The 27,430-nt window shown below is 44.4% G+C and overlaps 1 protein-coding gene across 3 annotated transcripts in view; it reads left to right on the top strand.

Annotated features, from left to right (window-relative positions):
- The first annotated feature begins 16,268 nt into the window (after positions 1-16,268).
- fam131bb (family with sequence similarity 131 member Bb) overlaps positions 16,269-27,430 on the top strand; it is a 37,338-nt gene continuing 26,176 nt past the window's right edge. For all 3 annotated transcript variants that reach the window (XM_029737248.1, XM_029737247.1, XM_029737246.1), the window contains exon 1: positions 16,269-16,399. In XM_029737248.1, coding sequence (XP_029593108.1) covers positions 16,372-16,399 — 28 coding nt within the window. In that variant the 5' untranslated portion in view covers positions 16,269-16,371. The remainder of the gene's footprint in view (positions 16,400-27,430) is intronic.

Raw genomic sequence — 27,430 nt, 5'->3', positions numbered from 1 at the left:
CCTTACACTCTCTATCACCATCCCTTACTCTCTCTATCACCATCCCTTACATCTCTCTATCACCATCCCTTACTCTCTCTCTATCACCATCCCTTACTCTCTCTATCACCATCCCTTACACTCTCTATCACCATCCCTTACTCTCTCTCTATCACCATCCCTTACTCTCTCTATCACCATCCCTTACACTCTCTCTATCACCATCCCTTACACTCTCTATCACCATCCCTTACTCTCTCTATCACCATCCCTTACTCTCTCTATCACCATCCCTTACTCTCTCTATCCCTTACTCTCTCTATCACCATCCCTTACTCTCTCTATCACCATCCCTTACTCTCTCTATCACCATCCCTTACTCTCTCTATCACCATCCCTTACTCTCTCTCTATCACCATCCCTTACTCTCTCTATCAACATCCCTTACTCTCTCTATCACCATCCCTTACTCTCTCTCTATCACCATCCCTTACTCTCTCTCTATCACCATCCCTACTCTCTCTATCACCATCCCTTACTCTCTCTATCACCATCCCTTACCTCTCTCTATCACCATCCCTTACTCTCTCTATCACCATCCCTTACTCTCTCTATCACCATCCCTTACTCTCTCTATCACCATCCCTTACTCTCTCTATCACCATCCCTTACTCTCTCTATCACCATCCCTTAACTCTCTCTATCACCATCCCTTACTCTCTCTATCACCATCCCTTACTCTCTCTATCACCATCCCTTACTCTCTCTATCACCATCCCTTACTCTCTCTATCACCATCCCTTACTCTCTCTATCACCATCCCTTACTCTCTCTATCACCATCCCTTACTCTCTCTATCACCATCCCTTACTCTCTCTATCACCATCCCTTACACTCTCTATACCATCCCTTACTCTCTCTATCACCATCCCTTACACTCTCTATCACCATCCCTTACACTCTCTCTATCACCATCCCTTACACTCTCTCTCTATCACCATCCCTTACTCTCTCTATCACCATCCCTTACTCTCTCTATCACCATCCCTTACTCTCTCTATCACCATCCCTTACTCTCTCTCTATCACCATCCCTTACACTCTCTATCACCATCCCTTACTCTCTCTATCACCATCCCTTACTCTCTCTATCACCATCCCTTACACTCTCTATCACCATCCCTTACTCTCTCTATCACCATCCCTTACTCTCTCTATCACCATCCCTTACACTCTCTCTATCACCATCCCTTACACTCTCTCTATCACCATCCCTTACTCTCTCTCTATCACCATCCCTTACTCTCTCTATCACCATCCCTTACTCTCTCTCTATCACCATCCCTTACTCTCTCTATCACCATATCTTACTCTCTCTATCACCATCCCTTACTCTCTCTATCACCATCCCTTACACTCTCTATCACCATCCCTTACTCTCTCTATCACCATACCTTACTCTCTCTATCACCATCCCTTACTCTCTCTATCACCATCCCTTACACTCTCTATCACCATCCCTTACTCTCTCTCTATCACCATCCCTTACTCTCTCTATCACCATCCCTTACTCTCTCTATCACCATCCCTTACACTCTATCACCATCCCTTATTCTCTCTATCACCATCCCTTACTCTCTCTATCACCATCCCTTACTCTCTCTATCACCATCCCTTACTCTCTCTCTATCACCATCCCTTACTCTCTCTATCACCATCCCTTACTCTCTCTATCACCATCCCTTACTCTCTCTATCACCATCCCTTACTCTCTCTATCACCATCCCTTACTCTCTCTATCACCATCCCTTACTCTCTCTATCACCATCCCTTACTCTCTCTATCACCATCCCTTACTCTCTCTATCACCATCCCTTACTCTCTCTATCACCATCCCTTACACTCTCTCTATCACCATCCCTTACTCTCTCTCTATCACCATACCTTACTCTCTCTATCACCATCCCTTACTCTCTCTATCACCATCCCTTACTCTCTCTATCACCATCCTTACTCTCTCTATCACCATCCCTTACTCTCTCTATCACCATCCCTTACTCTCTCTATCACCATCCCTTACTCTCTCTATCACCATCCCTTACTCTCTCTATCACCATCCCTTACACTCTCTATCACCATCCCTTACTCTCTCTATCACCATCCCTTACTCTCTCTATCACCATCCCTTACTCTCTCTCTATCACCATCCCTTACTCTCTCTATCACCATCCCTTACTCTCTCTATCACCATCCCTTACTCTCTCTCTATCACCATCCCTTACTCTCTCTATCACCATCCCTTACTCTCTCTATCACCATACCTTACTCTCTCTCTATCACCATCCCTTACTCTCTCTATCACCATCCCTTACACTCTCTCTATCACCATCCCTTACTCTCTCTATCACCATCCCTTACTCTCTCTATCACCATCCCTTACTCTCTCTATCACCATCCCTTCCACTCTCTCTATCACCATCCCTTCCACTCTCTCTATCACCATCCCTTACTCTCTCTCTATCACCATCCCTTACTCTCTCTCTCCTTCCCTCTATCACCATCCCTTACTCTCTCTATCACCATCCCTTCCACTCTCTCTATCACCATCCCTTACTCTCTCTATCACCATCCCTTACTTTTCTCTCCATCTTATCTCCCTTTTCTCGCTCACTGTGTGTGTGTGTGTGTGTGTCTGCGTGCGTGCGTGCGTGTGTGTGATGGCCCTTTTTGCGTGGGCAAATGCGTCACAGGTGAGATTAGTGTCAAGTCTTTGTTCCCTCTGTGGCTGACCTTGCCTCACAATGACAGCAGCCATGCCATACTGTAGATCACAGCACTGTCACAGCAATGTTTGTGTGCATGTTCCGCCACCTGCAGGGTTAACACATGATATATCCTACATTCAGAGAGAACAAGATGGAGGGATAAAGGAGGAGGAAAAGAGTCACACGCACTCATCGACAAGGAGAGACAGACTGATGGAGAGATAGCGGGAGATTAAGAGAGGAGAAAGAGAGGATGAAGGTCTCAGAGGTGTGGCCTGGAGGGAAAAGGAAAGAGACTGACAGAGAGGAAGAATCAGAAACACTATCTTACAAACAAAGAGAGACAGAGTGATGGACAGACACAGACAGAGAGAGAGAGAGAGAGACAAACACTATGGTAAAACATTAAAACAATCGAGATATACACTAAGAAAAAGAAGGAACAGCAGTTCAGAAAACAGCTCATTGAAAAATCCATGGAATCAAATCACTTCTGGAAAAATTGGAACACACTAAACAAATAACAACATGAAGAGCTATCTATCCAAAATGGAGATGTATGGATAAACCACTTCTCCAACCTTTTCAGTCGTTTAAAACTTCTTTGGGCTAGGGGGCAGTATTTTGAGGTTTGGATGACAAACGTGTCCAAAGTAAACTGCCTGTTACTCAGGCCCAGAAGCTAATGATATGTATATATGATATATGGTAGATTTGGATAGAAAACACTGAAATTTCTAAAACTGTTAAAATAATGTCTGTGAGTGTAACAGAACTGATATGGCAGGCAAAAACCCAAGGAAAATCCATCCAGGAAATTAGATTTTTTTGATGTGAGTGGTTTTCCATTGAAAGCCTATTGACTATGTAAGTGGTTAGGGCCCAGATTGCAGTTCCTATGGCTTCCACTAGATGTCAACAGTCTTTAGACATGGTTTCAGGCTTGTTTTCTGAAAAATGAAGGAGAATGAGACCTTTTGGTCGGGGGACTATGGAATCATGCAGTACTCGTTTACGAGAGTGACTGTGTGCGCGCTCTTCGTTGTTTTTCCTTTCTATTGAATACGTTATTGATTATTTAGATAATTGACAACCTGAGGATTAATTCTAAACATCGTTTGACATGTTTTGACGAACTTTACCGGTACTATTAGAATGTATTCGTCTGCATGTTTTGACCGCTTTTGAGCCAGTGGATTACTGAACAAAATGCGCCAACAAAACAGAATTTTTGGGATATAAAGAGGGACTTTATATGTAGCTGGGACCCTTGTGATTGCAACCAGATGGAGATCTTCAAAGGTAAGTGATTTATTTTATCGCTATTTCTGACTTTCGTGACTCCTTTACTTGGTTGGAAAATGTTTGTATGCTTTTGTAAGCGGGGCGCTGTCCTCAGATAATCGCATGGTATGCTTTCGCCGTAAAGTCTTTTTGAAATATGACAAAGCAGCTGGATTAACAAGAAGTTAATCTTTTAACCGATGTATAACACTTGTATTTTCATGAATGTTTATTATTACTATTTCTGTAATTTGAATTTGGCACTCTGCAATTTCACCAGATGTTGTCGAGGTGGGTCCCCTCCTTGGCCAAAGAGGATAACAAAGAACCAAGAGCAAAAACATATACATGATAATTTACTAAACTTAGAATCAGCTATTAAAGACTACCAGAACCCACTGGATTCCAACATTTCCTCAGTGACAACAATGTCCTGAGCAAATGTCTAATTGGCTTCTACTGTCCACTGTTTGCAGATGATCTGGTGCTTCTGTCCACAACCAAGGAGGGCCTACAGCAGCACCTAGATCTTCTGCACAGATTCTGTCAGACTTGGGCCCTGAAAGTGAGTCTCAGTAAGGCTAAAATAATGGTGTTCCAAAAAAGGTGCAGAAGCCATGACAACAAATACAAATTCTATCTAGATAGTGTTGCCCTAGAGCACACAAAGAGCTATACCTACCTCGGCCTAAACATCAGCACCATAGCTAACTACCACAAGGCTGTGAACAATCTGAGAAACAAGGCAAGAAGGACCTTCTACCCCATCAAAAAGAACATAAACCTTGACATCCCAATCAGTTATCGAACCCATTGCCCTCTATGGTTGTGAGGTCTGGGGTCCACTCACCAACCAAGAATTCACAAAACGTGACGAACACCCAATTGATATTCTGCATGCAGAATTCTGAAAGAATATACTTTGTGTACAACGCAAAACACCAAACAATGTATACAGAGCAGAATGAGGACTATACCCACTAGTTATCAAAGTGCAGAAAAGAGCTGTTAAATTCTACAAACACCTAAAAGGAAACGATGCCCACACATTCCACCACAGAGTCATCACCTACAGAGAGATGAACTTAGAGAAGAGTCCCCTCAGCCATCTGGTTCTGGGTCTCTGTTCACAAACACACCCCACAGAGTCATCACCTACAGAGAGATGAACTTAGAGAAGAGTCCCCTCAGCCATCTGGTTCTGGGGCTCTGTTCACAAACACACCCCACAGAGTCATCACCTACAGAGAGATGAACTTAGAGAAGAGTCCCCTCAGCCATCTGGTTCTGGGGCTCTGTTCACAAACACACCCCACAGAGTCATCACCTACAGAGAGATGAACTTAGAGAAGAGTCCCCTCAGCCATCTGGTTCTGGGTCTCTGTTCACAAACACACCCCACAGAGTCATCACCTACAGAGAGATGAACTTAGAGAAGAGTCCCCTCAGCCATCTGGTTCTGGGTCTCTATTCACAAACACAAACCGACCTCGCAGAGCTCAAGGACAGAAACACATTTAGACCCAATAATTATGAGAAAGCAAAAAGAAATAAAAAATAATCAACCAAAAAATGAGAAAATTGGAATGCTATCTGGCCCTAAACAGAGAGTACACTGGCAGAATACCTGACCACTGTGACTGATCCCCTTGACTATGTACAGATTCAGTGAGCATAGCCTTGCTATTGAGAGAGGCCGCCATAGGCAGACCTGACTTTCAAGAGAAGACAGGCTATGTGCCCATGACCCACAAAATGAGGTGCTTACTGAGCTACACTTCCTAACCTCATGCCAAATGTATGACCACATTAGAGACACATATTTCCCACAGATCAAACAGACCCGTAAAGAATTTGAAAACAAATCAAACATTAATAAACTCCCATATGTTAGGTGAAATACCACAGTGTGCCATCACAGCAGCAAGATTTGTGGCCCGTTGCCATAAGAAAGGGGCAACCAGAGGATCACAAACACCTTTTGGAAATACAACCTATATTTATCTGTTTAATTGTTTATTTCACTTTTGTTTATTATTTATTTCACTTGCTTTGGCAATGTAAGCATATGTTTCCCATGCCAATGAAACCCTTTGAATTGAATTAAATTGAATTGAGGACGAGAGAGACATCACGTCTAACTCCTACCTTATTCAGATGTGATGTCACAAGGTGACCACTAGGGGGTGAATAAGGTAGTGGTTAAATGTGATGTCACATCTAACCCCAAACTTCCTCCATCTAGCAGCTCACATTACCCTCTTCTGTAAATTGGTTTTGTCCTCACTGTACACAAACACTCTTAACAAAATAAATGTCTCCATTATACACTGAGTGTACAAAACATTAGACATAATGTCTTTCCATGACATGGACTGACCAGGTGAATCTTCCATATTTAACTATGATCCCTATTGATGTCACCTGTTAAATCCACTTCAATCAGTGTAGATGAAGGGGAGAAGACAGGATAAAGAAGGGTTTTTAAGACTTGAGACATGGACTGTGTATGTGTGTCATTCAGAGGGTGAATGACAAGACAAAATATCTAAGTGCCTTTCAATGGGTATGGTAGTAGGTGCCAGGCGGACCGGTTTGAGTTTGTCAAGAACTGCAATGCTAGTGGGTTTTTCACACTCAACAGTTTCCCGTATGTATCAAGAATGGTCAACCACCCAAAGGACATCCAGCCAACTTGACACAACTGTGGGAAACATTGGAGTCAGCATGGGCCAGCATCCCTGTCGAATGCTTTCGACACCTTGTATAGTCCATGCCTCGACGAATTTAGGCTGTTCTGAGGGCAAAAGGGGGTGCAACTCAATATTAGGAAGGTGTTCCTAATGTTTTGTACACTCAGTGTATATGCACACTCACAGATATACACACACACACACACACACACACACATAACGTGCTGAGAGGGGGAGCCAATGGTCTATATATAGCAACAATACCAGGATTGGACAGAGTATAACTGAAGTGAAATGTCTGGCCAGTTATTGTATACAGATTTAACTACCCCCCTCCATCTCTCTCTCCTCCTCTAAAATCTCTCCCTTCCAATTCCCTGTCCTCTCTTCCTCCATCTTTCTTTCTCTTTCCCTCCCTCACCCGTTCCTTCCCTCTCTCCGTCCCTCCTGGAATACTAATTTGAGCATCTCGTCGTCACCTCTGCTCAGCCTTCCATGATTCAAAGCATCCCCCGCTCTTTTTCACTACCTCCCCCATCTGCCTCCCTCATGCTCTCTGTCTCCATCTGTCCCTCCCACTCTCTCTCCCCCCTCTGTCTTCCTTCCCCAGTTTGTGTGAACTCAAGGAAACATGATTGACCATGCCTGCTGCTTGTGCCAGCCCTGCATCATTTGGCAGACAAACTCTTATAGAAACAGAAACAGCCCATCAGAAATATATAATCCCTCTAGAGAGGGACAGGAGGTTAGCCTGGGTAGATAGAAATAAAGAGAGAGAGGGAGGGATGGAGAGATGGAGAGGGAGAGGTGAGAGGGAGAGAGAGAGGGAAAGGGAGAGAGAGGTGGAGGGTGGGAGAGAAAGAAATGGCGGGAGGGAGAGAGTAGGTACACCTATAGCTCATCTCTTGTCAGTAGTACTGTAGACTACTTTATTACTGACCTCAACCCAGAGTCTCTCAGAGCGTTCACAGTCAGCCTACTGACACCCCTATCAGATCACAGCAAAATCACAGTCTACTTGAACAGAGAAATACTCAAGCATGAGGCAACAAAGCCAAAGGAACTGAATAATATTAAGAAATGCTATAGATGGAAGGAATGTAGTGTGGAAACATACCAAAAAACAATTAGGCAACAACAAATTAAATTCCTTATAGACAATTTCCTGGACAAAGCATTCCACTGTAATAGTGAAGGTATAAACTTGGCAGTAGAAAACCTAAGCAGTATATTTGACTTTTCAGTTTCCCTATCACATCTAAAAATGTCAAACATAAAACCAGAAGAAAATGAACAACAATGCCAAATGGTTTGATGAAGAATGCAAAAACCTTAGAAAGAAATTGAGAAACCTATCCAACCAAAAACATAGAGACCCAGAAAACCTGAGTCTACGCCTTCACTATGGTGAATCACTAAAACAATGTATTTTTTATATTTTATTTCACCTTTATTTAACCAGGTAGGCTAGTTGAGAACAAGTTCTCATTTACAACTGCGACCTGGCCAAGATAAAGCAAAGCAGTGCGACACAAGAGATAAGGCGGAGCTTTACCTAGCATAGACTTATAGATGACCTGGAGTCAGTGGGTCTGGCAATGAATATGTAGCGAGGGCCAGCCGACTAGAGCATACAGGTTGCAGTGGTGGGTGGTATAAGGTGCTTTGGTAACAAAACGGATGGCACTGTGATAGACTACATCCAATTTGCTGAGTAGAGTATTGGAAGCTATTTTGTAGATGACATCGCCAAAGTCGAGGATTGGTAGGATAGTCAGTTTTACTACTTTAGCGGCGTGAGTGAAGGAGGCTTTGTTGCGAAATAGAAAGCCGATTCTAGATTTGATTTTGGATTGGAGATGTTTGATGTGAGTCTGGAAGGAGAGTTTACAGTCTAGCCAGACACCTAGGTATTTGTAGTTGTCCACGTATTCTAGGTCAGAACCGTCCAGAGTAGTGATGCTAGTCGGGCGGGCGGGTGCGGGCAGCGAACGGTTGAAAAGCATACATTTGGTTTTGCTAGTGTTTAAGAGCAATTGGAGGCCACGGAAGGAGTGTTGTATGGCATTGAAGCTCGTTTGGAGGTTAGTTAACACAGTGTCCAAAGAAGTGCCAGATGTATACAGAATGGTGTCGTCTGCGTACAGGTGGATCAGGGAATCACCCGCAGCAAGAACGACATCGTTGATATATACAGAGAAAAGAGTCGGTCCAAGAATTTAACCCTGTGGCACCCCCATAGAGACTGCCAGAGGTCCGGACAACAGGCCCTCCGATTTGACACACTGAACTCTGTCTGCAAAGTAGTTGGTGAACCAGGCGAGGCAGTCATTTGAGAATCCAAGGCTATTGAGTCTGTCGATAAGAATACGGTGATTGACAGAGTCGAAAGCCTTGGCCAGGTCGATGAAGACGGCTGCACAGTACTGTCTTTTCTCGATGGCGGTTATGATATCGTTTAGTACCTTGAGCGTGGCTGAGGTGCACCCATGACCAGCTCGGAAACCGGATTGCACATCGGAGAAGGTACGGTGGGATTCGAAATGGTCAGTGATCTGTTTATTAACTTGGCTTACAAAGACTTTAGAAAGGCAGGGCAGGATGGATATAGGTCTGTAACAGTTTGGGTCTAGAGTGTCACCCCCTTTGAAGAGGGGGATGACCGCGGCAGCTTTCCAATCTTTAGGGATCTTGGACGATACGAAAGAGAGGTTGAACAGACTGGTAATAGGGGTTGCAACAATGGCGGCGGATCATTTTAGAAAGAGAGGGTCCAGATTGTCTAGCCCAGCTGATTTGTACGGGTCCAGGTTTTACAGCTCTTTCAGAACATCTGCGATCTGGATTTGGGTGAAGGAGAAGCTGGGGAGGCTCGGGTAAGTAGCTGCGGGGGGTGCAGAGCTGTTGGGGTAGCCAGGAGGAAAGCATGGCCAGCCGTAGAGAACTGCTTATTGAAATTTTCGATTATCATGGATTTATCGGTGGTGACCGTGTCGCCTAGCCTCAGTGAAGTAGGCAGCTGGGAGGAGGTGCTCTTGTTCTCCATGGACTTTACAGTGTCCCAAAACTTTTTGGAGTTAGAGATACAGGATGCAAATTTCTGTTTGAAAAAGCTAGCCTTTGCTTTCCTGACTGACTGTGTGTATTGGTTCCTGACTTCCCTGAACAGTTGCATATCGCGGGGACTATTCGATGCTATTGCAGTCCGCCACAGGATGTTTTTGTGCTGCTCAAGGGCAGTCAGGTCTGGAGTGAACCAAGGGCTATATCTGTTCTTAGTTCTACATTTTTTGAAAGGGGCATGCTCATTTAAGATGGTGAGGAAATTACTTTTAAAGAACGACCAGGCATCCTCGACTGACGGGATGAGGTCAATATCCTTCCAGGATACCCGGGCCAGGTCGATTAGAAAGGCCTGCTCGCAGAAGTGTTTTAGGGAGCGTTTGACAGGGATGAGGGGTGGTCGTTTGACCACGGACCCATAGCGGATGCAGGCAATGAGGCAGTGATCGCTGAGATCCTGATTGAAAACAGCAGAGGTGTATTTGGAGGGCAAGTTGGTCAGGATAATATCTATGAGGGTGCCCATGTTACGGATTTAGGGTTGTACCTGGTGGTTTCCTTGATAATTTGTGTGAGATTGAGGGCTTCTAGTTTAGATTGTAGGACTGCTGGGGTGTTAAGCATATCCCAGTTTAGGTCACCTAACAGAACGAACTCTGAAGATAGATGGGGGGCAATCAAATCACATATGGTGTCTAGGGCACAGCTGGGAGCTGAGGGGGGTCTATAACAGGCGGAAACAGTGAGAGACTTATTTCCGGAGAGATTAATTCTAAAAATTAGAAGCTCGAACTGTTTGGGTATAGACCTGGAAAGTATGACAGAAAGTAGGACAGTCAATAATACAATAGAAAAAAGTCTATATGAGGTAAGATAAGGTAGGTTAGGCAATAAATAGGCCATAGTGGCGAAATAATTACAATTTAGCAATTAAACACTGGAGTGATAGATGTGCAGAAGATGAATGTGCAAGTAGAGATACTGGGGTGCAAAGGAGCAAAAAATAATAATAACTGTGGGGATGAGGTAGTTAGATGGGCAACTTACAGATGACCTATGTACAGGTGCAGTGATCTGTAAGCTGCTCTGACAGCTGGTGCTTAAAGTTAGTGAGGGAGATATGAGTCTCCAGCTTCAGTGATTTTTGCAATTCGTTCCAGTCATTGGCAGCAGAGAACTGGAAGGAAAGGCGGCTAAAGGAGGAACAACATGTCAGTGCAAGAGGTGACACTATAGTACCTGGTTTGAATCCAGGCTGAATCACATGATTGGGAGTCCCATAGGGCGACGCAAAATTGGCCCAGCGTCGTCCGGGTTTGGCCGGCGTAGGCCATCATTGTAAATAAGAATTTGTTCTTAACTGACTTGCCTAGTTAAATAAAGGTTAAATAAAAACAAAAACAAAGGCAAAGTCTTCTCATGCTTTGTTGATTTCAAAAAAGCCTTTCACTTAATTTGGCATGAGGGTCTGCTTTACAAATTGATGGAAATTGGTGTTGAGGGAAAAACATACAACTTTATAAAATCCATTTACACAAACAACAAGTGTTCGGTTAAAATTGGCAAAAAACACAAATTTCTTGCCACAGGGCTGTGGGGTGAGACAGGGATGCAGCTTAAGCCACACCCTCTTTAACATATATATCAACAAATTGGCAGGGCACTCGAACAGTCTGCAGCACCCGGCCTCACCCTACTAGAATCTGAACTCAAATGTCTACTGTTTGCTGATGATCTGGTGCTTCTGTCACCAACCAAGGAGGGCCTACAGCAGCACCTAGATCTTCTGCATAGATTCTGTCAGACCTGGGCCCCGACAGTATTTTATTTTATTTAACTAGGCAAGTCAGTTAAGAACAAATTCTTATTTACAATGACGGCCTACCCCGGCCAAACCCTAACCAGGACGACCCTGGGCCAATTGTGTGCAGGCCCTACTGCCAATCACAGCCAGTTGTGATACAGCCGGGAATTGAACCAGGTCTGTAGTGATGCCTCTAGCACTGAGATGCAGTGCCTTATACCGCTGCACCACTCAGGAGCACAGTAAATCTCAGTAAGACAAAAATAATGGTGTTCAAAAAAGGTCAATTTGCCAGGACCACAAACACAAATTCCATCTAGACACTGTTGCCCTAGAGCACACAAAAAACGATACATACCTCTGCCTAAACATCAGCGCCACAGCTAACTTCCACAAAGCTGTGAACGAGCTGAGAGACAAGGCAAGAAGGACCTTCTGTGCCATCAAAAATAATGCATGCAGAGCAGAATTAGGCCGATACCCGCTAATTATCAAAATCCAGAAAAGAGACGTTAAATTCTACAACCACCAAAAAGGAAGTGATTCCCAAACCTTCCGTATCAAAGCCATCAGCTACAGAGAGATGAACCTGGAGAAGAGTCCCCTAAGCAAGCTGGTCCTGGGGCTCTGTTCACGAACTGTCACATCTGCTCCTGCCACGCCAACTAGTGCTCATCCGGTGTCTCCTTGACCTGCCGCCACTGCCCCAGTGCTCTCTCCCTCTCCCTCTCTCTCTCTCTCTCTCTGTGTGTGGGCGGAGACAGGTGGGCTGGAGTCAGAGCAAATTCCCACCAGCTGCAACCTGTTCCATAATCAAGACCTCTACAAATACTCAGTCCTGCCACTTCCACACTGCCAGATCGTAATCTCTGCCCAGTCAGTCCATGTTTCTAGCCGTTTGTTCCTGGTTTCCCTTGCCTGACACTGTTTTCCTCTCCACTACAGTTCTGCCCACTCTGACTCTGGTCCCTGTCTCCAGTCCGACTTCTCGTCAGTCCTGCTACTCTGTCCTGGATTCCCCTCCGGACCTGCTTACTCTGTCCCCACACCTCTCGCTCTAGCCTCAGCAACCCGAACAAGCTTCCCCTGGCCTGCACTCGATCTTCCCCCTGTTTCAATAAATACCTTGGTTACCTCATCCCAGTCTCCTCGTCTGAGTCTGCTCTTGGGTTCACCTGTTCCGCTCCGCATGACACAAACCGTAACAGAACCCACAGAGCCCCAGGACAGCAACACAATTAGACCCAACCAAATCATGAGAAAACAAAAATATAATTACTTGACAAATTGGAAAGAATTAACAAAACAGAGCGAACTAGAATGCTATTTGGCCCTAAGCAGAATACCTGACCACTGTGACTGACCCAAACTTAAGGAAAACTTTGACTATGTACAGACTCAGTGAGCATAGCCTTGCTATTGAGAGAGGCCACCGTAGGCAGACCTGGCTCCCAAGAGAAGACCGGCTATGTGCACACTGACCACAAAATGAGGTGGAAACTGAGCTGCACTTCCTAACCTCCTGCCAAATACATGACCATACTAGAGACACGCATTTCCCTCAGACTACACAGATCCACAAAGAATTAGAAAACAAACCCAATTTTGATAAACTCCCATATCTACTGGGTGAAATACCACAGTGTGCCATCACAGCAGTAAGATTTGTGACCTGTTGCCACAAGAAAAGGGCAACCAGTGAAGAACAAACACCATTGTAAATACAACCCATATTTATGTTTATTTATTTTCCATTCTGTACTTTAACTATTCACACATCGTTACAACACTGTATGTAGACATATGACATTTGAAATGTCTTTTGGAACTTCTGTGAGTTACTGTTACTGTTCATTTGTATTGTTTATTTCACTTTTGTTTATTATCTACTTCACTTGCTTTGGCAATGTTAACATACAGTTGAAGTCGGAAGTTTACATACACCTTAGCCAAATACATTTAAACTCAGCTTTTCACAACTCCTGAAATTTAATCCTAGTAAAAATTCCCTGTCCTAGGTCAGTTAGGATCACCACTTTATTTTAAGAATGTGTAATGTCAGAATAATAGTAGAGAGAATGATTTATTTCAGCTTTTATTTCTTTCATCACATTCCCAGTGGGTCAGAAGTTCACATACACTCAATTAGTATTTTGTAGCATTGCCTTTAAATTGTTGAACTTGGGTCAAACATTTCGGGTAGCCTTCCACAAGCTTCCCACAATAAGTTGGGTGAATTTTTGCCCATTCCTCCTGACAGAGCTGGTGTAAATGAGTCAGGTTTGTAGGCCTCCTTGCTCGTACACGCTTTTTCAGTTCTGCCCGCAAATTTTCTATAGGATTGAGGTCAGGGCTTTGTGATGGCCACTCCAATACCTTGACTTTGTTGTCCTTAAGCCATTTTGCCATAACTTTGGAAGTATGCTTAGGGTCATTGTCCATTTGGAAGATCCATTTGCCACCAAGCTTTAACTTCTTGACTGATGTCTTGAGATGTTGCTTCAATATATCCACATCATTTTCCATCCTCATGATGCCATCTATTTTGTGAAGTGCACCAGTCCCTCCTGCAGCAAAGCACTCCCACAACATGATGCTGCCACCCCTGTGCTTCATGGTTGGTATGGTGTTCTTCGGCTTGCAAGCCTCCTCCTTTTTCCTCCAAACATAACAATGGTCATTATGGCCAAACAGTTCTATTTTTGTTTCATCAGACCAGAGGACATTTCTCCAAAAAGTACGATCTTTGTCCCCATGTGCAGTTGCAAACCGTAGTCTGTCTTTTTTATGACGGTTTTGGAGCAGTGGCTTCTTCCTTGCTGAGCAACCTTTCAGGTTATGTCGATATAGGACTCGTTTTACTGAGGATATTGATACTTTTGTACCTGGTTCCTCCAGCAACTTCACAAGGTCCTTTGCTGTTGTTCTGGGATTGATTTGCACTTATCGCACCAAAGTACGTTCATCTCTAGGAGACAGAACGCGTCTCCTTCCTGAGTGTTATGATGGCTGCGTGGTCCCATGGTGTTTATACTTGCGTACTATTGTTTGTACAGATGAATGTGGTACCTTCAGGCATTTGGAAATTGCTCCCAAGAATGAACTTGGCTTGTGGAGGTCTACAATTTTTGTTCTGAGGTCTTGACTGATTTCTTTTGATTTTCCCATTTTGTCAAGGAAAGACGCACTGAGTTTGAAGGTAGGCCTTGAAATACATCCACAGGTAAACCTCCAATTGACTCAAATGATGTCAATTAGCCTATCAGAAGCTTCTAAAGCCATGACATAATTTTCTGGAATTTCCAAGCTGTTTAAAGGCACAGCCAACTTAGTGTATGTAAACTTCTGACCCACTGGAATTGTGATACAGTGAATTATAAGTGAAATAATCTGTCTGTAAACAATTGTTGGAAAAATTACTTGTGTCATGCACAAAGTAGATCTCCTAACTGACTTGCCACAACTATAGTTTGTTAACAACAAATTTGTGGAGTGGTTGAAAAACGAGTTTTAATTACTACAACATAAGTGTATGTAAACTTCCGACTTCAACTGTATGTTTCCCATGCCAATAAAGCCCTTAAATTGAAATTGAATTGATAGGGGCATTAGATTTGGTGGGAGGTGTATGCAGGTCAGATGAGATGAGAGAGATAGATGGGTGCAGATAATGAGGCCACTCCTCTCATTGTTTTTGTCACCAGGAAAGAGGGGGAGGGAGGGGAAGAGGGAGAGAGAGGGGTATGGTAAGAGGAGGAGAGGGAGTGAAAAAAAGAATGAGAGAGAGGGGGAGTGAGAGAGAATAAATGGAGAGAATACAGAGAGCGCTAAATCAAGAGAGAGAAGGAGGGAGATGAGAGAGAGAGATGACAGAGAATTGGATCGATGGAGAGAGGGATGACACAGAGCAAAGGCTTTGGAGATCTTTGATGCTCAAGGAATACCCTCCTGTGTTTTGTCATGATTCTTCAATATTGGGCCTGTGTGTGTGTGTGTGTGTGTGTGTGCTTGCATTATTTGAGAGCTCAGTGTGAGCGTGACAGAGAGAGGGGGAGAGAAGGATGGGTAGAGGGGCTGGGAAACCGCTGCAGTGCATTGCTAGGCAGCTCGCGCACAGGAGAGGGAGACAGAGAGAACCCCATTTTAGAGCTCCAATATTACAGCAGTGCAGTTATATCCACAACAATGACAACAATGGCAAAGCCCACCACTCAGTCCACTGCTGTTGAACCTCTAATGGTATGGCTACAAGCCACAGCATTCAACACACTGCCATTAACAGGCTAATGGACAAGAGTACTGCCTGTCAATAATATGATGCTTCCCTTTCCTATTAGCCTGATTTCCCAATCACCATATCTCTTGGATTTCACTACAGATATAATACAGATATATTACAATTATGGTAATAATAATAATGTTAACAATGTCAACACAGGTTGATGATGGTAACAGTAATAATACAAGTTATAGTTATAGCAATAATAATAATAATAATAATGATAATAATATCACTCTTCCATATTTAACTAAAAGCTGTCTCCCTCAGTCATACTAACTTATTAACTGGATCGTATAAGACTCTCACTGCACTGGTAAAGAGAGAGGGAGAGAGACTGAGCGAGCAAGCGCAGAAGAGAGAGAGAGACAGAGAGGGAGGGAGAGACAGTGTGCAGGAGAGCGAGTGAGAGCAAAGCGAGCAAGAGAGAGAAGCGTGAGAGAGAGAATGTATGGTGTCAGGGTAACGCTTCCTTGCTTGTATCCAGGGCCTTTGTGAATACACCATGGGATGCATCGGCTCACGGAGACTCAGTAAGACCTGCTATTCTTCCCTTATGGCTGGGGGCTGTGGGCTGGGGGCTGTGGCTGGGGGCTGGGGCTGTGGCTGGGGGCTGGGGCTGGGGCTGGGGTTGGGGCTGCGGCTTGGGTGGGAGAACAGGGGTCCTGCTTGCTGCTGTTCCGTACGGTGTGTATGTGTGTGTGTGTGTGTGCGTGTGTGTGTGTGTGTATGTGTGTGTGTGTGTGTGTGTGTGTGTGTGTGTGTGCGTGTGTGTTTGTGAATAGGCTGTGAGGACCGGGGGATGAAGAAGGGGTGGATGGTAACCACATCACTGTTTAGATGGGGCTTGACAATTCACGTTTGGCCAAGATGTCAGCGACAATATGTGTTAAAATGTGCTGCTGTGTGTGTACATTCCCCTTCCCTCCCTCCCTCCCTCCCTCCCTCCCTCCCTCTTCTCCTGCCTTGATTTAGGATGATGCCTGGCAGAGTGTATGTGTGTGTGGGAGGGAAAGAGAGAGAAGGATGGAGAGGAAGAGACGGGGGGAGGCAGATTGAAAATGCTATGATAGTTGCTGTTCACAGAGAGGGAGAGATAGATAAATGAAGAGAAGGAGAGGGAGAAAAGAGGGGAATATTCTATTGTGTAGTATAGTATTACATGTATAAATAGAGAGAGAGAGAAAGAGAGATGAGGTGGGCTGGAAGGAGAGAGGCAGGCAGAGAGAGGGAAGACATGCTGAATTGTATTGCAGGCAAAGAGGAGGGGAGAAGGAGGGAGGGGTTGAGATGGAGAGGGAGGAGAATACGTGAGGGAAAGAGTGTATGGGATTGCATGGAGGGCTATTCAGGTTGGGATTGTCCTGGACAATACCCATCAGTGACACTTTAGGTAAATCAACGTCAGGACTGCTGAGGAGTCCGGTTGGGGTGGGGTGGGGGGCGAGGTAGTAAACAATAATGCATACGATTAAAGGTAAACACACCTCAGAAATCATATAATGTATGTACAGAATGAGCATATGAAATTATTAATATATACAGTAGCGTCTTCATTAGGAAACATCAACAACAAGTGGATGTTACAGAAAAACAGAGGAGGACGTCCCAGTAGTCTATAGATGATGACTGCGTTGGTCTGTTCTGTGTGCAAAATGTGTACATTGGATTTACTTTGGATTTAAATATAGGCCTAAAGTACTTACGTAAAATGCATTGTGAAATATTTGTCATCCACTTTGTACAATCGCAAACGAACGTTCAATACATCATGATTCATGAACGCTCAATACATCATGATGATGTGGCCGGTGACACTTTGAAGTGATATTAGTACTGTAGTAGTCTTTCTCAGCACTGAGGTACAGTACCTAGTAGTTTTAAATGGCTGAAGGACACAGGTAGGTTAGAGGTGAACGAGGATGGGATCAATTCCATTTAAATTCAGCAGGAAATTACTTGAAATCCAGTTAACAAATTTAAAGCTGCCCATTATTATCATTATTTCAACTGCCTGAACTGAAATGGAATTGACCCCAGCCGTGGTATTGAGGTCAGCAGTGTGACATGGTGGTGAGTGAGTGAGTGAGGTGCCCCCCCCCCTTAGAAATAACTGCGAACTATAGATAACAACACATGAAGAATCCAAAGGATGAAAGACATTGTAGAATGACTTGATGTCTAGAATGTAAACCAGCTGGCAGCGGGTGTGAGGTGAATAGTGAAGCCATGATAACTGTGTTAAACTAGCACTATACACATAGAATTAGGAGTTAGAATGCTAGCTAGTAATTGAATAGGATCTCCATGGATATACAGGCCAGGGCACCTGTTTAGACACGAGTCACACACTGACTTCCAGTAAAATAATGGATGGTATTATTATTTATTATTGTGAAATGTCATGCAGACACAGGAAAAATAATTTAGGCATGGTGGTGAATATTGATGTGTTCCACAGCATAGCCTACAGAGCATTTTAATTGAAGTGAAGATAAAAAGGTTAGAAATAAATACTGGAGTGGTACACTTTCTGTGAGTAGTCAGTCCCTAGTGGTTTGTTTCTTAAAACGGAATTATTCTTAAAAGTCAAGCATGTTGTAACCATGGCAATGTTTCTGTCCTACGATTTTGACCGCCATGGTGACAGAATATAGGCTAGGGTTCTTCTAAGCTGTTGTTTAACACTTGATTTAGTGAAGAAGTGAGTGTGTGCTGCTGATACTGTAGTGTAACGAGCTGGGGAGAGCAGTGTGGTGTGTAGGTCTGCCTGCCTGGGTGGGGCAGCAGTGTTTGTCCTGGGTGAGAATGGGTTTAGTGTCCAGTATTGATCAGCCTCCTCAGCTGCAGTCCTCCCTGCCAACCACAGATCAACAGGAGTAGGCAGAGGAATACAATATCTACACACTGGACTAAGATGACAGTATCTACAAACTGGACAAAGACCAGAGCATCGACACACTGGACTAAGACCAGAATATCTACACACTGGAGTAAGACAGAGGTTCTACATCACTGGACTAACACCAGAGTATCTACACCCTGGAGTAAGACTAGAGTATCTACATACTGGACTAAGACCAGGGAATCTACACACTGGAGTAAGACTAGGGTATCTACACGCTGGACTAAGACCAGGGTATCTACACACTGTAGTTAGACAGAGGTTCTACACACTAAACTAACACCAAAGTATCTACACACTGGAGTAAGACTAGAGTATCTACATACTGGAGTAAGACCAGAGTATCTACATACTGGACCAAGACTAGAGTATCTACACACTGGACCAAGACTAGAGTATCTACACACTGGACCAAGGCTAGAGTATCTACACACTGGACCAAGACTAGAGTATCTACACACTGGAGTAAGACTAGGGTAGCTACACACTGGAGTAAGACCAGAGTATCTACATATTGGAGTAAGACTACGGTAACAACACACTGGAGACAGAGTATCTACACGCTGGACTAAGACCAGGGTATCTACACACTGTAGTTAGACAGAGGTTCTACACACTAAACTAACACCAAAGTATCTACACACTGGAGTAAGACTAGAGTATCTACATACTGGAGTAAGACTAGAGTATCTACACACTGGAGTTAGACAGAGGTTCTACACACTAAACTAACACCAACGTATCTACACACTGGAGTAAGACTAGGGTATCTACACACTGGACTAAGACCAGAGTATCTACATACTGGACCAAGACTAGAGTATCTACACACTGGACCAAGACTAGAGTATCTACACACTGGACCAAGGCTAGAGTATCTACACACTGGACCAAGACTAGAGTATCTACACACTGGAGTAAGACTAGGGTAGCTACACACTGGAGTAAGACCAGAGTATCTACATATTGGAGTAAGACTACGGTAACAACACACTGGAGACAGAGTATCTACACACTGGACTAAGACCAGAGTATCTACACACTGGACCAAGACTAGAGTATCTACACACTGGAGTAAGACTAGAGTATCTACACACTGGAGTAAGACTAGAGTATCTACACACTGGAGTAAGACTAGAGTATCTACACACTGGAGTAAGACTAGAGTATCTACACACTGGACTAAGACCAGAGTATCTACACACTGGAGTAAGACTAGGGTATCTACACGCTGGACTAAGACTAGAGTATCTACACACTGGAGTTAGACAGAGGTTCTACACACTAAACTAACACCAACGTATCTACACACTGGAGTAAGACTAGGGTAGCTGCACACTGGAGAAAGACTAGAGTATCTACACACTGGACTAAAACCAGAGTATCTACATGCTGGACTAAGACCGGAGTATCTACATACTGGACCAAGACTAGAGTATCTACACACTGGAGTAAGTCTAGAGTATCTACACACTGGAGTAAGACTAGAGGATCTACACACTGAACTAAGACTAGAGTATCTACACTGGACTAAGACTAAAGTATCTACACACTGGACTAAGACCAGGGTATCTACACACTGGAGTTAGACAGAGGTTCTACACACTAAACTAACACCAACGTATCTACACACTGGAGTAAGACTAGGGAGTCTACACACTGGACTAAGACCAGAGTATCTACACCCTGGAGTAAGACCAGAGTATCTACACCCTGGAGTAAGACTAGAGTATCTACATACTGGAGTAAGACTAGGGAATCTACACACTGGACCAAGACTAGAGTATCTACACACTGGAGTAAGTCTAGAGTATCTAACCACTGGAGTAAGACAAGGGTATCTACACACTGGAGTAAGACAAGGGTATCTACACACTGGAGTAAGACCAGAGTATCTACACACTGGAGTAAGTATAGAGTATCTACACACTGGACTAAGACTAGAGTATCTACACACTGGAGTTAGACTGGGGAATCTACATACTGGACTAAGACCAGAGTATCTACACACTGGAGTAAGACTGGGGAATCTACACACTGGACTAAGACCAGAGTATCTACACACTGGAGTAAGTCTAGAGTATCTACACACTGGAGTAAGACAAGGGTATCTACACACTGGAGTAAGACTAGAGTATCTACACACTGGAGTAAGACTAGAGTATCTACACACTGGAGTAAGACTAGAGTATCTACACGCTGGACTAAGACCAGAGTATCTACACACTGGAGTGAGATTAGAGTATCTATACACTGGAGTAAGACTAGGGTAGCTGCACACTGGAGTAAGACTAGGGTATGAACACACTGGAGTAAGACTAGAGTATGAACACACTGGAATCACACCAGAGAATCTACACCCTGGAGTAAGACTAGGGTAGCTACACACTGGAGTAAGACTAGGGTATGAACACACTGGAGTAAGACTAGAGTATGAACACACTGGAATCACACCAGAGAATCTACACCCTGGAGTAAGACTAGGGTAGCTGCACACTGGAGTAAGACTAGAGGATCTACACACTGGACTAAGACCATGGTATCTACATGCTGGACTAAGACCAGAGTATCTACACCCTGGAGTAAGACCAGAGTATCTACACACTGGACTAAGACTAGAGTATCTACACACTGGACTAAGACCAGGGTATCTACACACTGGACTAAGACTAGAGTATCTACACGCTGGACTAAGACTAGGGTAGCTACACACTGGACAAAGACCAGGGTTTCTACACATTGATGCCTACAGTTTATCACATCACTATACTGTACTACCAGTGGTGTTGATACCAATACCAAATCACTATACTCTACTACCAGTGGTGTTGATACCTACTGCAGTTCCACATAACTATTCTGTACCAACAGTGGTGTTGATACCTATACCACATCATTATACTGTACTACCAGTGGTGTTGATACCTATACCACATCACTATAATATACCACCAGTGGTGTTCATACCTATACCACATCACTATACTGTACCAACAGTGGTGTTGATACCTGTTCCACATCAATATAATGTACCACCAGTGGTGTTCATACCTATACCACATCACTATAATGTACCACCAGTGGTGTTGATACTTGTACCACATCAATATAATGTACCACCAGTGGTGTTGATACCTATACCACATCACTATAATGTACCACCAGTGGTGTTGATACTTGTACCACATCAATATAATGTACCACCAGTGGTGTTCATACCTATACCACATCACTATAATGTACCTCATGTGGTGTTTATACACATACCACATCATGATACTTTACAACTAGTGGTGTTGATACCTACAGTATATCACATCACTATTCTGTACCACCAGTGGTGTTGATACATATACCACATCACTTTTTCTGTACCACCAGTGGTGTTGATACCTACAGTATACCATTACACTATAATGTACTACCAGTGGTGTTGATACCTATACCACATAACTATACTGTACCACCAGTGGTGTAGATACCTATGCCACATTACTATACTGTACTACAAGTGGTGTTGATACCTACAGTTTACCACATCACTATACTGTACCACCAGTGGTGTTGATACCTATACCACATCACTATACTGTACTACCAGTGGTGTTGATACCTATAACACATCACTATACTGTACTACCAGTGGTGTTGATTCCAATACCACATCACTATACTGTACTACCAGTGGTGTTGATACCTATACCACATCACTATACTGTACTACCAGTGGTGTTGATACCTATACCACATCACTATACTGCACCACCAGTAGTTTTGATTCCAATATCACACTTCTATACTGTACCACCAGTGGTGCTGATACCAATACCACATCACTATAGAAACTCTCTTTACTGTTGTTGACTTAACCATTCCCGCTTTTTCCATCCTCTCCCACATCCTCCTTTCCCTCTCTCGCACTCCTCCTTTTTCATGTGTTCATCGGCTTTAAAAGGCTTAAGTGTCACATCAGTTTGTTTTTGTTTGCATTGTGATTGGACAAAAGCAATGACTGTACAGCCCATCCCTAGAACTTTTTTTTGTGTTTTTTTTTGTTGTCATTTGGTGTTGATACATACAGTATACCAAATCACTATTCTGTACCCCCAGTGGTGTTGTTACATATACCACATCACTATAACTGCACCACCAGTGGTGTTGATGCCTATACCACATCAATATGCCGTAAAACCAGTGGTGTTGATACCTACAGTATACCAAAACACTATTCTGTACCACCAGTTCTGTTGGTACCTGTACCTCATCACTATACTGTACCACCAGTGGTGATGATACTCTGGTATATCATATGACCATACTATACCAACAGTGGTGTTGATTCATCTAACACATCTCTATTCTGTAACATCAGTGGGGTGGATTCCTGTATCACATCACAATACTGTACCACCAGGTTTGTTGATACCTATACCACATCACTATACTGTACCACCAGTGGTGTTGATACCTATACCACATCACTATACTGTACAGCTGTTGGTGTTGATACCTATACCACATCACTATACTCCACCACCAGTGGTGTTGATATCTATACCACATCACTATTGTAACGGTTGTCGAAAGGAGTAGACCAAGGTGCTGCATGGTAAGTGTTCATCTTGATATTTATTTAAACTCAGAACACTTAAACAAAATAATAAACAATGGTAAACGACCGTCACGTCTTGCAGGCTTTACAGAGCAGCACAAAAATAAGATCCCACAACTCAAGGAGGGAAAAAGGGCTGCCTAAGTATGGTTCCCAATCAGAGACAACGATAGACAGCTGCCTCTGATTGGAAACCATACCTGGCCAAAACACAGAAATATAAATACATAGAATGCCCACCCCATATCACACCCTGACCTAACTAAACAGAGAAAAACGTCTCTCTCAGGTCAGGGCTTGACAGTACCCCCCTCCCCCCCCAAAGGTGCGGACTCCCGGCCGCAAACCTGAACCTATAGGGGAGGGTCCGGGTGAGCATCTATACTCGGCGGCGGCTCTGGTTCGGGGCGTAGCCCCCACTCCGCCTGCTGATCCCCCCGCTTCTGTGTCGCCGGAGGAACCAAACCGTGGATCATTGCCGGAGGCTCTGAACTGCCGACCGCCGCTGAAGACTCCGGGCTGCAGGCCGCCGCTGAAGACTCCGGGCTGCAGACCGCCGCTGAAGACTCCGGGCTGCGGACCGCCGCTGAAGACTCCGGGCTGTGGACCGTCGCTGAAGACTCGGGGCTGCGGACCGTCGCTGAAGACTCCGGGCTGCGGACCGCCGCTGAAGACTCCGGGCTGCGGACCGCCGCTGAAGACTCCGGGCTGTGGACCGTCGCTGAAGACTCCGGGCTGCGGACCGTCGCGGAAGACTACGGACTGGGGAGCGTCGCAAGAGGCTTTGGACTGGGGAGCGTCGCCGGAGGCTCCGGACTGGTGAGCGTCGCCGGAGGCTCCGGACTGGGGAGACAGTCCGGAGGCACAGGGTATACTGGCCCGTGGAGGCGCACTGGAGGTCTGGAGCTTAGGGCTGGCACACCCCGTCCTGGCTGGATGTTTACTTTAGCCCAGCAAGGGTGGAGCGCTGGCACAGGAGGAACTGGTTTGTGCTGGTGAACGGGGGGTACCGTGCGTAGAGCTGGCGCAGGATAACCTGGGCCGAAGAGACGCACTAGAGACCAGGAACGCTGAGCCGGCACAATTCTTCCTGGCTCACTGCCAACTCTAGCACGGCAACTGTGGGAAGCTTGCACCGAGCGCACTGGGCTGTAGCTGCGCACTGGCGACACAGTGCGCATCCCCGCATAACTCGGTGCTTGCTCGGTCACTCGCTCCCCACAGTAAGCATGGGGAGTTGGCTCAGGTTTCAACCCCGACTTCGCCAATCTCCCCGTGTGCCTTTTGGACTTCCGTCGTTGGGCTAGCTCCTCGTAATGTCGCTGTTCCGCTTTCGCTGCCTCTATCTCCTCTTGCGGATGGCGACACCCCCCAGCCTGCCTCCAGGGTCCCTTCCCGTCCAGGATCTCCTCCCAAGTCCAGTCCTCCTGACCACCCTGCTTGGTCCGTTGGTTGTGGGATCTTCTGTAACGGTTGTCCAAAGGAGTAGACCAAGGTGCAGCGTGGTAAGTGTTGATCTTGATATTTATTTAAACTCAGAACACTTAAACAAAATAATAAACAATGGTAAACGACCGTCACGTCTTGCAGGCCTGTTCAACATCACCATACTGTACCACCAGGGGTGTTGATACCAATACCACATCACTGTGCCTTACCACCAGGGTTGTTGATACCAATACCACATCACTATACTGTACCACCAGTGGTTTTGATTCCTATATCACATTTCTATACTGTACCACCAGTGGTGTATGTTGATACCTATACTACATCACTATTCTGCACAACCAGTGGTGTCGATACCGATACCACATCACTACACTGTTCCACCGGTGGTGTTAAAACTTATACCACATCATTCTCTGTACCCCCAGTGGTGTTGAAACCTATACCTCATCACTTTACTGTACCACCAGTTGTGTTGATACCTGCACAACATCACTATACCGTACAACAAGTGGTGTTGATACCTACTGTATACCATATAACTATTCTGTACCACCAGTGGTGTTGATACCTATACCACATCACTATACTGTACTACCAGTGGTGTTGATACCTATACCACATCACTATACCGTACAACAAGTGGTGTTGATACCTACTGTATACCATATAACTATTCTGTACCACCAGTGGTGTTGATACCTATACCACATCACTATACTGTACTACCAGTGGTGTTGATACCTATACCACATCACTATACCGTACAACAAGTGGTGTTGATACCTACTGTATACCATATAACTATTCTGTACCACCAGTGGTGTTGATACCTATACCACATCACTATACTGTACTACCAGTGGTGTTGATACCTATACCACATCACTATACTTTACCACCAGTGGTGTTGATACCTATACCACATCACTATAATGTACCACCAGTGGTGTTGATACCTATACCACATCACTATACTTTACCACCAGTGGTGTTGATACCTATACCACATCACTATAATGTACCACCAGGGGTGTTGATACCTATACCACATCACTATAATGTACCACCAGTGGTGTTGATACCTATAACACATCACTATACTGTACCACCAGTGGTGTTGATACCTATAACACATCACTATACTGTACCACCAGGGGTGTTGATACCTATACCACATCACTATACTGTACTACCTCCTCATATAAAACCATGGTGATAACACATACACATAATATTTAGTGATCATATACACTGAGTATTCAACACATTATGAACATGTTCATTTGCACCCTTTTTTGCCCTCAGAACAGCCTCAATTCGTCGGGGCATGGACTCTACAAGGTGTCGAACGCATTCCACAGGGATTCTGGCCCATGTTGACTCCAATACCTCCCACAGTTGTGTCAAGTTGGCTGAATGTCCTTTGGGTTGTGGACCATTCTTGATACACATGGGAAACTGTTGAGTGTGAAAAACCCAGTGTAACAGTATTGCTTCTGTCCCTCTCCTCGCCCCTACCTGGGCTCGAACCAGGGACCCTCTGTGTGCGTGTGTTATGTATTCGAGGTTCTCCTCGCTCTTTTGTTTGGGTTTCAACCCTGTGTTTTGTTATGTGTTTGTTTGGTCTTCGTCCCCGTGCCTTTACACGGCATGCCGTAAATTGGGATGAATAAAACCCCTATTACACATTCCCCGGCCTGTTTCCCGACTCATTCAGACCAACGTGACAGAATAATGGACCATTAAGGGAGACAGTGGGAATGACCCGTCCGACGACGCTGCGACTGGTCCGTCTGGCGATAATGATAAAAAAATATGTCAAAAAAGGTTATGTCTTACGGTAAACATTGCTTACTGAATAAATTGTAATAATTACATTTTAAATATGTATATTGTCAGTGTTATGTTTAACTCAGGTCTTTTCATTAGGGGAGCAGTGGAAAAAAAAGTAGATTTGTTTAGAACTTTTTTGGACTGTTGCTGTAATGAGAAGTTTTGTGTTGATCGTTGTGGAAATTGTGGTAAAATACATAATATCTAATAGAAAAAGCATAGATAAGTACAGATCCTAATCTCAGTGATCCAAGAGAAATCGGCAAGAAAAATGACACTTGAGAATTTTTGCGTCAAATGTCAGTTCCGTGAGAATGACCGGTGTGTGTGTGAGCATCCTCTCTCCTCTTTATTGGAGTGTTTGCAGTAGTGTGTGTGTGTGTGTGAGCATCCTCTCTCCTCTTTATTGGAGTGTTTGCAGTAGTGTGTGTGTGTGTGTGAGCATCCTCTCTCCTCTTTATTGGAGTGTTTGCTGTAGTGTGTGTGTGTGTGTGTGTGTGTGTGTGTGTGTGTGAGCATCCTCTCTCCTCTTTATTGGAGTGTTTGCTGTAGTGTGTGTGTTGTATGTGTACGTATACAGTGTGTATTTATAAAGTGTGTGTGTGTGTGTGTGTGTGTGTGTGTGTGTGTATGCTCGACTGCCCGCAAGCTTACTCCATTACACTGCTTTGTTTATGATATTTCGTTACTGAAAGGGATTCCCCGACATTGATTTGATTAAAAGTGCTGACAGACAGACAGACAGACAGACAGACAGACAGA

The sequence above is a fragment of the Salmo trutta genome, chromosome 37 (assembly GCF_901001165.1).
Source record: "Salmo trutta chromosome 37, fSalTru1.1, whole genome shotgun sequence".
Taxonomy (NCBI): domain Eukaryota; kingdom Metazoa; phylum Chordata; class Actinopteri; order Salmoniformes; family Salmonidae; genus Salmo; species Salmo trutta.
The sequence above is the reverse complement of the archived record's forward strand: the minus strand, read 5'-3'. Positions and strand labels throughout refer to the sequence as shown.